The following is a 13,950-nucleotide window of genomic DNA, read 5'->3' as shown; positions in this document are numbered from 1 at the left end:
AAAGAAATCAAACCTGCCCTCCTCAATTAGCATTACAACTCCAGATGGTGTAACCAAACAGCAAACAATTAACTTGCAGTTATGCACTCACAGGCCGTTTTAATGCCTGGTTAATTAGGATTAAAGTGGCTCCATCCCTCTTTTTGAATTTATGTGCTGACTTTTTTATTTGCAGTTGCAAAAGTTGCGCCTTTAAATATCCGTAAGTCCAGCAGTTTTCTCGTTTTATTCCTGGCAGAAAGATAAAGATACTAAGAGAAATACATGTAGTGTCATACCCCTTTGCAATTTAAATCCGTAATATTTAAATGGGAGAAAATATAGTTTACCAGAAATGTGGTCAGGGGACCTTTAGGGCCTAACACACCTTAACCTTAACTGCTTATCTTGGCCCTAGAGTAAGGGCTTTTCTGTTCTGGAATCTACTTGAAGCTCTTAAATTACCTCACAACTGCAACAATAATGCTGGTCTTTTGGCGTTTTGCTCTTGTAAAAAGTTGTGTTTATTTCTCCTCTGAAGATGGGGGAAGCTGTGAATTGATTTGTCTCTAATTTTTGAGGGAATTGCATTGTAAAGTTCCTTTGTCTCCTTTGTTGGCCCAGATTTCTATATTTTCAGTTTAATCCTATAGTAAAAAAAAAAAAATGTTAAAAACGGATGTTAGCAGAGTTGTGTGCCATTCAACTGTTTTTAAGGAATGTATTCAATATGATTGACACGCGTATCTCTTGTTATAGATAAGGTCCGAAACTTCCCATAGCTAAATCAGTACCCATCGATAATCTCTAAGGTAGTGAGTTTTGTTGTGTTATCCTTTTAGAGTGAACAAAACACTAAACAAAAAACTGAAGGGAAGAAGACGGAGAAACTTGATGCTAATGTATCTCTAAAATTTGGAATACAATTTGTCAGTGTAGCCAGTCATTTATTTGAGTGGTTCTGTGTTTTCATTGGCCCCCGTTTAGCGGATATCAGTCTTTTTTTCTTCCTACACCCAAAGATGCCTGACCTGTGAATCTGACTTATTACACAGTGAACAACAGTGTTAAAATCCTGGCATCAATCCACTTCCGGTCATTCAGAAAGTTGAATTTTCTTCCAGAAAGCTGCTCTTCTTCAATATTTCATGACACAAATGAATACAAGTTGAACCCCAGCCTTTACTGAGACTCTGCTTTGAAATTTCCCTGGAGAAAAGGCGCAGGCTGCACACCTCGCATAATAAAACACATGGTTTATTATCAATATGATAGAAATGAAATCACTGGACAATTAGAAGCATGTCTACCCATCATCAGCACCATGACAACAGCTCTATAAGAACAGAAAAACACTGGATGAGTCCTGTCCCCCAAACGGCTCACAAAGGTCAAATCACAGATTAATAGGCCTACTCCAAAATAGCTGGCGCACCTATTTACACAACCATCCATTTAAATTAATATAAATAAATATTTACACACATAAATTAACACCTCCCCTCCTCTCCCTCCTCTTGTGTTAAATAACCAGACAACCCTGTTTCACATATAGATTGCTCATCACCCAATCTCACAATGCTTTTTCTGTGTGAAGACAAACACACACACACACACACAGACAGGCACACACTCACTCAGGCACACAGACACAATGTTGTTTGTTGGCTGCTCACAGCATCTCAGTCTCACAGGATGCAGGCAGGGGGAGCGAAATGAATGTAACACAGTAACCACCATGTCCTCAGGGGAATGAAAAGAACGTAACACAGATGAAAAATCCCTCTGTGCTCTCTGACACTGGCCCACGGGTGTCTTCCTCTGCCTTTTTCTCTCTGCCGAGCCTTCCCCTTCCTCCTCCACCTCAGCCCCGTGCGTGGCAGGTCAGTCGCAGGGGTGTAAAGCTAGAAGTAACGGTGTAACGCCTCTGTCTGTGTGTCTGCCTCCTTCTCAGCTCTCGATCATCACTCCCCTCCTTCTCCTGCTTCATTTCCGCTGCTTCTCCTCTTTGTCGCCGGTCTTGCCAGCATCCCCGTGCCGGTTGTTGGGAGGGTTGTTGAGAAACATCTTGTCGAGTCCTTTGAGAGCCTCGGTGAGGTAGTTCTGCAGGGCGGTGAGTGCAGCGCAGATGGCGGGCGAACCAAAACCATGCGTGATTAAGGAGAAGTGGGAGAGGCAGCTCTGGATGCCAGGCTCCAGGATGGGGGTGGGCCTTGAGTTGCCCAGGGGAGTCCTGTCCTGGGCCAGCAGGTCTGTGAACTCCTTACACAGCTGTCTGCAGGAGAGAAGACACAACAATACATCAGGAGGGAGCTCTGCATCATCTTAGGCTTTCCCCAAAAGGGTTTTTGGAAAGCTGATATATGACAAATAACTGCCAGTTTGCTGTCATTAAAACAAAACACTGATGATTTATTCAGGATTTCCTCAAGAATGTTATTAATGACAAAGCTGACACAAAATGCAGAGCAGACAACATCATATTAAAAATCTCTAAAAGCCAATATTCGAAAATTACCACACAGGCACAATAAAGAACATCCCTCAGAGCCCAAGACTTCCTTGGGGCCCCAAAACATTAGCTGCACATAATTAGATTTGAATTTTGATTATTGAAATTCTTTGTAGGCATTTTTAACACTAGAACTTTATAAAGTAACTAACACTTTACCTGATCCTACAGTACTTAAGACTTTCTGAGTCCCATTCCAGATGTAAATTGTGCAGGCATGCCTAATTGCAAAATGTAACTAAATGTCCCCCAAGAGCAGACTGAGAGCTTCCTTAGTGACAGTGAGGGAATTTAGTTGCATTGATTGCAGACTTTCCTCCAGCTCTTCTGGAAACCGCAGTGAATACAATCAGTTCATATGCTGGAATCACATGTTGCTATTTCACAGTTCAGTGTTTGCAAAAAGAAACAAATTGACTCAAATCTCCATGCTGGTTTGACTTTCACATTTTTGGAAAATCATGCCCTGTAGCAGTGATTCTCAAACTGTGGGTCATAAAACCACAGCAGGTGGGGCGAGGAAGACCGGGGTGGGGGGTGGGGGGGGGGGATGGTATAAAACTAATTTCATTGTTGAGTTTGCTGACACAATTGTGCAGTGTTTTATCAAACTAAAATTCAAGTTGGATCATTTTTTATTTTTAAAAGTGTGGGGTGTAGAGTGTGATCCCCCCCCCCAGCTTTTGAAAGGCTCACATCAAAAAAAAGTGGGAAAACCACTTCCTTGTTGAAACACAGCTCAAAGACAGTAATGTTGGAGGCATGAATGCTAAACTGCAATGTTAGTTTTAGACTTCCCTAAAATGAAAGCAATACCACTCAAAATAAAAATGCTTGCAGAATAGAGCGCTGTGCACCGAGTAGGCTGCATTAAGTTTTCAGCAGTTTAGTAGACGGCTGAAATAATGCAAAGCAAACTGTATAGATGCGAACTTGGAAAAGACCCCCAAAATTATTCAGAACAGTTCCAAAAGCCAGACTAATGAAATTCTTTAGCAGCTCCTAAAGGCGGCACAGCTCTACCCAACTTTCCAGAAAGGAAAGAATACATAAAACAGCTCATTTTATAATTTGAAAAATTGAATTGAAAATTAAAATTCCATTCAGTATTATTTATTTAGAACAAATTGATAGTAGCCATCATTAGTGTTGCGTAATCATATCCCTCTAAATTGAAATTTACAGGTTTTGTTTTGTTTTTTTGTCACTAAATGTTTAGACTCGGAGAACATTTTTCAAAAGCTAAATTCACATATTTCCATAGTATGAGGATGAAGGCTAAGGTTACTTATCATCACTCAGAATGACCTAAACGTCACAGAGTAATGTTATATATTAAAGACCACACGACCTCACAGAGAAAAACCCACCACTCTGACGACTCCCTTTTGATTGTGTTCAATGAATAAACTTAACAGAACAAAAATTAACCGTATTATGACTTAAGGGAAAAAAATCATACTTATACCTTTATTTTTTTAACTCTTTTGAATGAAATTCCTAGTGCTCCCCCCTTGAACTCTTACATATTTTCTTTCAGTTTTGCCTTGTTTAACTCTGTTTAACTCTCATGAACACAGCATGAACATAAAAGCAGTCTGTGATTAACACCTGCACCTGGACACAGGGAGAGCACGAGTTCAGTTCTAGCATGGGTGTTTGTGTTTTTATGTATATTACAAGCATTTTACCATTCCCATTTCCCTATTTTTGTAGAGAAGATAAACATTTTCTTCCTAACTACTTTTGACACTTGAAACGTGTATTGAATTTACATACAATTCAGTACAATTGAATTGTATGTAATTCAATCATTCTCAAAGATCAGTCATTCTGATCTATGAGGATGTGAAATACAGTGATATAGCAGAACCCAGAGAAACAAGGGTAATTTCAAATATTACATATTTCCATAATGGAGAAAATGCATACCCCTTCAGTGAAAATAATGCAAAAATCATCCGATTAAGAGTTTTCTGAATGAATAACTAATATTTAGATATAAGAATGTGTGGTTAGTAACATGGATCTTAATTTTTCATTGGATTTCAAATGCAACTGTAAAAGAAAATAACCTATTCACCTAGTTCTCCTTGTTAAATCATCCCCTGGTTTTAGGCCCACATTTTAAATTCAAGAGACCTCCTTCTCCCTCTTCCTCCCCCCTTTCACAGATTCATACTTGCACAGCCCGTGCGCACACACCCTGTAAGCGGCCTAAGGGCAGAGCTCCAGCAAATGAGTGACAGGCTGTGCAGGCCGAGCCCAGCTGGGGTTAGGGGAGTAGAGAGGAGAAGCCGCCACCCCGGGCTACACTCAAGGCTCTCGCTGTTGTTTTCTGACGACTTGAAACACTCCACTGCTAAATAATGAATTTCTAACAGGCAGCACCGATGCACAGTATTGGAACAGGTTTCAATCTGAGCATCAGACATCCACCACCAAACACATTGTACATACTGAGCACCACACAAACACACACACACATAGACGGGCAGATGGTTTATGCAGGCCAGCAGACAACAACACTTATGCAAGCTAAAAATATAAGCTTCCTGAGTGGAGGACTTTTATAAATTAATTTCAAATCTTCAACACTTATTTAGAAAAAAAAACAAACTATCTTAATTAGCCTTAATTAAATTCCAGGATCTCCTAATTATTAATAAAAAATATATCAGTACAAGTAACTTTACAAAAGTGCAAATAAAACAGATTATCTCTAAGACCAGAAACTGAGGTCAGATATAGAAACATCAGGGTTTGTGTTTATAGGCTGTGTTAATAGTGCCCCACCTCACCTCAAGATTATTCCGTGAAAAAGCTGCTTGTAAGGAAGCTAATGTGTGCACAGTTTGTCCTGATAAAAAGGGTAAAACCGATGTCTTGTTAATTTTGTTTTAGATTCTTGGCTTTATTTTAGCTCATTTCTCAAATACTTGACCTGACTTTAACTGCCCTGTTTTTTCTGCATTGCAGTTTTGTTTTTTTTTACAGTCAGCCATTAAAATACAAGTTAGATATAGTTCAGTGGGTTTCATTAAAAAAATATCACAATTTCCTCTCCAAATGCCACTAAGGCAGAGTGGACTATAGGATAAGGCACAGAGTATAGCAGGGGTTCACACCCTCTGGGTTTCTTAAAATGGACCATAAAGACCTCAGGAAATGAGACTGGCCTTAATTTCATAATAATTTAATTCTCCCTAAATGTACCTATTTGCAGAAAGTGATTACCCTGTGCTATTCAGAATTTATGTGTAAATGTTATGCAATTTCAATGGACAACAAAATACAAGGACAACAGAAATGCTACCAAAAGGCAGTAATGATGTGTAAACCTTGTCTAATGGGAAAAATCTGAAACATTTAAATTGCAACAAGAAATCTGAATTAGAAGCATCTGAGACATATTGGACTTTTAAAAAAACCCAAACATTTAACTTCATTTCTCTTGTTGCTCTTTTGTTGTTTGTTGGATTTTTACTCCTTGTTTCTTTGCTGACTTTAAGTATTGCAAGGTGGTTTAGGGGCCAGTCTTTCTGACACCTTACTTTCAACAATGTCCTGCTGTGTCTGAATGTGTCCTAATACCTAAAAAAGTCATTTGAATTATAATTCAGCATTACGTTCTCGCACTTCAATCCCATCATCATCCTCCATCCACTTCTATATGATGCAGTGCAGACAGTCTATATCCTGTATGAGAGAAAACACCCATAAGAGAGAACAGAATCTAATCAAACGCTCCATCAAACTCACTTTGTCGCCAGCAGCATGTTTTTCCGCGTGTGCAGCTCGTTGGGGTCCGCGTGCTGGCGGTTGAGGTACTCGCTCACGGCTTTGGTGGGAAACTCCGTCTCGCAGATGTAACCGAAATCCCGAGCCAGGTGGACCGCTTCACCTGTGGGGGAAGGTATTAGATGTATTATATATTGCAACTGTAAATATAAGTATAAATACAAACGAACAAGATCTTTCGGTTCACGAGATACTGGCTTCAAAAAAAGTATGAGTATTGTCAGGTGTCATTTAATTATTCTTATGATCATTTTTTAACTCATTAACGTCACTGACAAAAAGCCGTATCTTTTTAGGCAGAACCCTCCCACAGTTGTCCTCTCAGCTGACTCAAAAACACTTAAAGTGTTTTAAGTTTTTTATTTTTTTTATCATGTAGATTAAACATTAGTACCTTTTACTTGCTAATTAATATTCAAAATGATCCACTTTATTTTGGGTTATACTGTACAGGCACGAATAAAACAGTCGTGCAGTTTATACATTTAAAAGTAAGTCGTCATCGCTCAAAAGAAATACTTTCTTTAAAAAGTAAATTCACGTTACCTGTTTTTAGTAAGACACAGGCACTCGGTCTATATGTTGGTGTAGCCAAAGGCATGGGCCCAACCTCCAGTCTTTAATCCGTTAATTTAGCAGCCTCAAACACATCTATCGGCAATGAATATTTCCCTGGCTACATTTTAACAGACATTTTATGAATAAAGGCGCATTTTCAAGCATGACTTTTATAATCCCAGATTTTTGCAATTCATATATTTTTTTTCACATGATAGAAACTTAAAAAAAAGTTATTTTTTTCTTATCTATTTTTTGATAAATGACACTATATTGAGTTGTGCTCATAGCCAGAAATCCAGTTACAGGGAGTTGTGGCGGTGTAAGGGGGAAGCAGAAGGGGAATCCTGAAACTCTTGAAAACAATAATAAAAAAATAAAATTAAAATAAAGATTTGGCTTTTATCACCAAAAAATGAGTCGGTCACCTTCCACGAGAGATGTTAGTAGTGTGACATTGGCAGCTTTGCGTCTCCCAGCAGGTAGATTCAGTCCAATCTTCTCCAGCTTTTCTCTCAGGCATTTCCCACCGTTTTTAGACTTTGCTCTGCAGAAAAAAGGAGGAAAGCATATGAACTGTATTTAAAGTAAAAGTTACGGCGCACACATGTTTGCGAAATGTCATACATCGCTCCAAATTAACAAACAATGTATTAATATGTGCTCTGGACAACATTTATTTAGCTTGATCTCGTCTCCCAGTTAATGTTAAAAATATCTAGATTGCATAGCTTTTCATGCTTCTCATAGTCTCATTAATAACTGCTCCTGCAAATTAAATGCACACAAGTTTTTTCCTCATAGTTTCTAGAGGTTATTCCTGAACTCCACGTTGTGCGTCAACATGCTTTAAGGCAACATCCGTACCTTCTCAACACGCCCCCCAACAAGGAGGCGTTGAGGCACTCGGGCGGGGACAGTCTCCTCTGCACTTCACCTACGGTCACTTTATACTTTGAAGTGGAGCTGAGCAGCGACAGGCGGCCTGGTACCGAGCAGAACACCTCGTTTATGTTCACGGTCACTCCTCCGATCAGCCCGTCCTTACCGAGCATCAGGGAGCCCACGTTCTTGGGTGGCATGGGGACTGAAAGAGGAAGGTTAGAGTGGATTTCTTACATAACATGCTTTCACATTCAGGGGGCACAAGTTTGAAATCTTTACATCACTCCTCTGTGCCAAACTTTGCTCAGTGAGACCACGCGCGCTCAGGGGGCGGCCCTGGCCTAATGAAGCGCCCACGTGCCGGGCATTTGCTGTTATTTAATGTCGCGCGACATTCTCATTACAGCATTATCGATTGTTGATTGGCTCACGTTCTCAAATCGCATTAACCACCTCCCTGTCTTTTCTCCACGGCCGGTTTAACACCCACCAGCAGCACTGGATGCTTCTTCATCCCGCGCGCTAATGCTCTTGTTAATGTCGTGAAGTAAAGGGGAAACCGCCAGCCAGCCTGCCTCGTGGATGCGCGCATACAAGGGCCAGTGCGAGGGGGTTTTGATGGCTCCACGGGGGATAATGCCGCAGATTAGCTCTAAACGAGCTCACGAGATCTCCGTGAGCGATGCCATTTATTACATCAGCGGCTTAAATGCCCCGCGGGGAGCTCAGTCACTCAACATCCCGTAACTAAATCACCGCACATCATCAGAGCGGCAGCGTGGCAGCCTGTCAGCGACACACTGCCTGATAGTCAATATACCAGGGTCGTTACCTCGGCTTCTAACTCCTCATCCCGGCCCCCAAAATACGAGAAACTCCATGAATAGACTCGGCGAGAACGCCTTTTCCAGTTAAGGTCACAACCATACTGATCATGCCATTTCCCGAGGGACTGGGCCGGAGGTTACACACATATCCATACAATAAATCATTATAATTCATAAGAACCTATCCAAACATCCCAGGAGTGAAGAAACCCAAATAAATTGTCTTGAGAATAGAGCGCGCGTATTTCCTCTTTCCACCTGTGATATTCTTCAATTATTACTATATATTATTATTTTTTTAAAGTAAGGCCACATTACCCAGAGAACAGAGATGTGTGTCTTTGTATTAAAGAGAGAATGTGTGTTTCTACCTTTCTTTATCACTGATTGATCCAGGATGCTCGTCCCGTTGGTGTCATCAGCGGTCTATTTAAAAAAGAGAGGAGATAAATGCAAAACATTCAACCCTGCTGTACACAAAGTTAACCAATGATTTACCTGACAAGCCTCAATCACACAGTCCAGCAAAAACAAAAAAGAAAAAGAAAAAAAAAGAAAAAAGATTCATGTTAGGTTTCAAAAGGAGGGGGCGGAATACACGTTTGAGCTATTTGTTTTCAGACATCGGTCCAATCTAGCTCATAATGCAGTGCTTTCATTCATCACGACGTGGTTAGAAGCAGCTATTCCCACACATTCAAACCCCCCATCATTCATCAGTGTCATTCATCATCTTGCCAAATAAATTGTTAAATAGACCGGGTGTTGTCACGAATGCGTCACAGCCAAATACAAAGAAACAAATATACAAAAACAAATTCATATGGGGGTTAATAAATGCAAAACACAAACACGGAAAGCCCGAAATGAGAATCTATTGTGGAGGTTAAATGGCAAACAATTCGTGATGGCTGTGCCCTGAGGGGGGAAACGAGTAGAAAATGAAAATCCTACACAGCTTTACAATAAACCTATTTCACTAAGTCTTTAGTATCTCGCTCTGTGAATTTATAGCGTTTTAGCAGCAAAGCAAGACTCTAAGAAAGAAAATAAACAGCAAGTAATAATAATAATAATAATAATAACAACAATAATACATATTGCGTTAAAAACGACAGAAAAAAATATTCTTTACTTTGTTATAATTTAATGTCATTTAATCTGCGTAATTTGTTATCTTCATTGAAAACTATGTCTAACGTGTTAAACTACGTTAAAATGAAATTTTAAATAAACCGCGAGGAACATTTAATTTACTGCCTAAAGGCAGATTCATGATGCTTTATTTGCAAACATATGTTTCTCTTTTGATTTTTTTTTTCTTTTTTTAAAAAAAAGTCTTTCTTGGGTATCTCAAGTCTTTTTTTTCTTTTCTTTTTTTTAAGCTTTGAGCCATTTCCGTTTGGCTACAGCTGCTGTGAGCATCCAGCCCTGAGGGAGCTGCCCCAAGTTCACTGACCTTAACTCTAAAGGCACGAGAGTCATGCGTAGACAATGAACAAGACAACTGTCAACATATATCCTTTCTTTTCTTCCAGTGAAAATTAGTTTCCATTTTATTTATTGCTTATTTTTAGTTGTTGTAAATGTGTCTGTTTTAGTTCAATTGAAGTGTTTTTGTTGTCAGGGGAAATGGGGAAATTCACCGTTATAATGTACGTTGTTTATATCTAAAACTATGAACTATTCAATAAATTGTGAATAAAAGTGGGGCGAATTTTCTCCTCGATGGTTCAAGTCTGAGGATTTGCCATTGTCTGCCTGTTCTTAAACATGATTTCTTAAAATTATATGACATAATGGGAGCAGGAAAATCTGAAATTATGTTATATGTGCATTCAATCTCTGCAAATCTCAGCTGTGCCTTTAACTTACCGGAATATCCTCCATACCGTGCAGCCCGTGTAGCAGTCCGTCTCCCATACCAGGCTCCAGTCCGGGGTGAGCGGAGTGAAGAAGCACATCAGGCCGTCTTACACCTCCGTAGTCCCGCCGTGGGTCCAACCCGGATAGCTGGGGCAGCGAGGCCCGAGGCTGCGCCAGCAGAGCGGAGCTCTCCATCCGGTCCCCCGTGGGGTCTTGCCGCTGACGGGCTCCCCATGCTCCCTGTTGGCTCTGGTGCAGGGAGTTCAGGGAGTATGGGTCGCTGACGTGGGAGTACGGATCCTGGCTCTGGTAGTGAGCGAGCGGCTGGTACGGCGGAGGAAAGTACGGCGGCTGGAAGTCCGAGGAAGGCGCGTGAGACAGCGGTGGCGCGCTGGAGTAGGGTCCCGCATGCGACACTGAACCCAGCTGGGACAGCCGCGAGCTGTGGCTCGAGACACCGTCATGCCGGTCCTTGAACAGGATGCAGAAAAGAACAGAAAAAATTGAACCAGTTGTAGAACTGGAAGTACAATTTAAAGAAACGAAGGCCCAAGATCATTTTGCAAATCGCCTCTGGTGATGTAGCAAAAGAAGCCCAACTGGCACTGATACTCCTGAACAAAAACACATAAGAGCCTGGAGGAAAAAAATGTCACAGCCTAAATTAAACTGTCTCACAACTAAAAACCTGCCAGCCATAGCTACGGGATTCACCGTTTGCGCAAACGAATTCTGAAATACTCTGAAGAAAACTCACCGCGGTGGAGTAGGGATGAACTAACATCTGTAAACCTTCTGCCGGTGTATCACAAGCGGGCTCACGGTAGAATAGCGGTGTGGGACGGAGCGTGTAGGGCCGATACAGCCAAAATCATTCCAGGTAAGAATGAAGAGTATCTGCAGGCACGGTCCGATCTACAACTCCATACAGAACCTTCCTCCGCCCGGAGCTGCCGCCGCTCTGAGTGTGAGCACCGAGCTCCCTCCTCTACCCCCGGTATACGGTGTAATTGTTATTCATGACTGAGACTTACAGGAATATTAATGTGCGCGAGGCAGGGGACTGGCGACACATGAAGCGTGAAGCCTTTCGCGCAACCGTGAGTGACGTTGAAATTCCGTGGAGAGCCGAAACGACGCGCGAACAGCAGGAGATTGAAAGAGGACTCTCTCTCGCAGGAGAAAACGAACAGGGTATCCAGACCCGTGAGGAATCCTCTGTCACATAAAATACCGCTCTGGGGCCCCTTTATGTGTAAAAGCTGACGCAATAAAGCGCACTTTCTTGCCAGTGGAGACACTTTTGCGCAAATAATTTCTGTGCAAACAGACTTTTTACGTTAAAGAAACCAATAGAAGACAATATGGCAATAAAAACAGGCCTTGTTGGGTCGACTATGAGACGATTAACACCAGGTTTTCAAGTTCTCTTCCAGCCGGGTTAGTCAACGCCAAACAAAGCGGAAATGCATCCACTAAAGAAAAAAAAAAGAGAGAAAAGAACTTTGAGCTGACGCACAAACCCACAGTAACCGCAAAAGAGCGCATTACCCCAACTTCACCCCACCACACTCACACTCTTGAAAATTTAAGGCAGCTCAAGTCATATTGCAGCTGCCAACCGAAAACAAACGTACACCCGAGACAAGGCAGGACGCGTGAGGGGCTCGTGTGAACTCAGAAGCAGCGATTAAACTTTGCATTGTAGACCGTTCAGCCTCTCCTCTTTGCCCTCTTGGGTGACTTGTTTAACAGCATTATAGCCTCCCCTCCCTCGCGCCGTGGGAGAAAAACCATGTGTGGCACGAGACAAGAGCTTCCCACCGGGCTCAGCCGAGGGGCCTCGCGAGCTATACCCTTTCTTCGTCTGCTTTGTGCTCGAGCCCATTCAGCGCGAGCCGGGGCAGCGTTTGCGCCCCCGCGCGAGTCGTATTTCTCACTTTTTTCTTTCTCCTTTCCCCTCACCGTTTTTTTTTAAATGATTGTTCTGGGATCAAAGCCAAGTCATTTACATACTCCATAGGCTACACATCATCACCCTGCTCTGACACAGCGGTTCTCCACCTTATTTGTCTTTCGCTGTAATTTAAAAATGTCAAAATGAGCTTTTCATTAGTTACTGGGTCACGTTGAGGTCCTGGGAATGAACTTATAGTCCTTGCACCTTATTATTTTTTTATTATGTTAAAAAAAAAAGATATTTAGATTGCTTTAAATATTAATTTACCCCAAAGCCCAAAGTAAAATCTGACTGATTACAACCCTCATGTAGGCAGTGTCACATATTTTATGTACCCAAAACTGAACACTGCACCACAGCGACAAGCACAGCTTAAAATAATGTGAGCACTTGAAAACATTTCAGCACAAATTAATCCGTTTTATGCCTGAATAAATCTGTCATGTGCCAAACGGTTCTCCAATTCTTATTCACAGTCACCGCGACATAAATACGAGGCCTTAAAGCCTCGTGGAAAACACTTCACTCAACAGCATCCACCAAATGAACTCCAAAAGCATGTCTAATAACTTCATTTAGTCTATTTCCCCCGAGTCACAAACAGCTGGACGGTAACGTTACCTCATAAATATCTTCATACTTGACATTCTCAACTAGTTTCCACAGCATGGTCGCTTCTCCGGTGTCGGTAAACCGAATGCAGCCAAGTGAAGAAGGGATGCCTCAACTCTCTCTCTCTCTCTCTCTCCCTCTCTCGCTCTCCCTCCCTCCCTCCCTCCGCCCTCCGTACCTTCAGACAGGCTTTGTGAATGGGGAACCCCTGTATGGACTCCACTGCTGTAACATTATATAATAATAATAATAATAATAATAATAATAATAATAATAATAATAATAATAGGGCGGGTTAAAAGCAGCAGGTAACTTTAATACACGAGTGTGGTGTGTATCTTCGTACACACAGCACTGAACCACATATAGATTGTTTACTTGTTGGACACTTATGCAACTCTTATGCACTGTTAGATGTTTTTTGTACCTTGACTTTCATCTCTTTCACTGTAAATGTTTCTAATCATGTGTGATTAAAAAAAACAACGAAATTAAATGAATAAAAATGATTAATTAGGTCGTTATCTAATGGAACACTAATGGGATACTTAGTAGATTTCTACATACACATGTGACAATGTCATAAAGTTTAATTTTTTTTCTCAACATTTCTTTTGCATCTATTTCGTAATATTGCTTTACATAAAACATACCCATAAAATCCATATATTTATGTCTTTTACTGTGAGTTAAAAAAAAAAGGATTTACATTATGATGCTATACGAAACAAACAAACGAACAAAAAAAACCCCCAAAAACTGCAGTCTTCCTGAGGAGTTTCATGGCTCTTGGAATACATTTTCCAATGTTTCCTTCTGAGCCCCATTGGAGGCATGAACACCATCCTTCCAAAAATATGATGATGTTTCCTCAGAAAAAAAAATCCCCAATGAGTTGATGGGTTGATATTTTTTTGTTGTTGAATATGTAAGATTTATGTCATTTTCAC

At 41.1% G+C, this 13,950-nt stretch overlaps 1 protein-coding gene across 2 annotated transcripts; it reads right to left on the bottom strand.

The window, feature by feature from the left end:
* Positions 1-1,218: 1,218 nt before the first annotated feature.
* tfap2b (transcription factor AP-2 beta) lies at positions 1,219-13,120 on the bottom strand. Of its 2 annotated transcripts, XM_084953442.1 has the most exons (8): positions 13,010-13,077; positions 11,186-11,903; positions 10,438-10,899; positions 8,934-8,988; positions 7,718-7,937; positions 7,279-7,397; positions 6,254-6,395; positions 1,219-2,254 (listed from the first exon to the last, which is right to left on the bottom strand). In XM_084953442.1, exons 2-8 carry the CDS (start codon positions 11,210-11,212, stop codon positions 1,966-1,968), a joined length of 1,314 nt encoding a protein of 437 aa, XP_084809568.1. In that variant the 5' UTR covers positions 11,213-11,903; positions 13,010-13,077; the 3' UTR covers positions 1,219-1,965. The 2 variants fall into 2 exon arrangements, with proteins under 2 accessions (XP_084809568.1, XP_084809567.1); XM_084953441.1 differs by lacking the exon at positions 11,186-11,903 and having other exon boundaries at positions 13,010-13,120.
* Positions 13,121-13,950: the final 830 nt, after the last annotated feature.

The sequence above is a fragment of the Perissodus microlepis genome, chromosome 15 (genome assembly GCF_051167445.1).
Source record: "Perissodus microlepis isolate ML-2025 ecotype Zambia chromosome 15, ASM5116744v1, whole genome shotgun sequence".
NCBI classification, from domain to species: domain Eukaryota; kingdom Metazoa; phylum Chordata; class Actinopteri; order Cichliformes; family Cichlidae; genus Perissodus; species Perissodus microlepis.
The sequence above is the reverse complement of the archived record's forward strand: the minus strand, read 5'-3'. Positions and strand labels throughout refer to the sequence as shown.

Coding starts and splice junctions, on each gene's coding strand:
- tfap2b (XM_084953441.1), bottom strand. CDS start 13,057: ATGCTGTGGAAACTAGTTGAGAATGTCAAGTATGAAGATATTTATGAG. Junction 8,989..10,437: donor ACGGTATGGAGGATATTCCG/GTAAGTTAAAGG, acceptor TTTTTTAAATAG/ACCGCTGATGACACCAACGG. Junction 7,398..7,717: donor TTGGGGGGCGTGTTGAGAAG/GTACGGATGTTG, acceptor TTTTTTCTGCAG/AGCAAAGTCTAAAAACGGTG.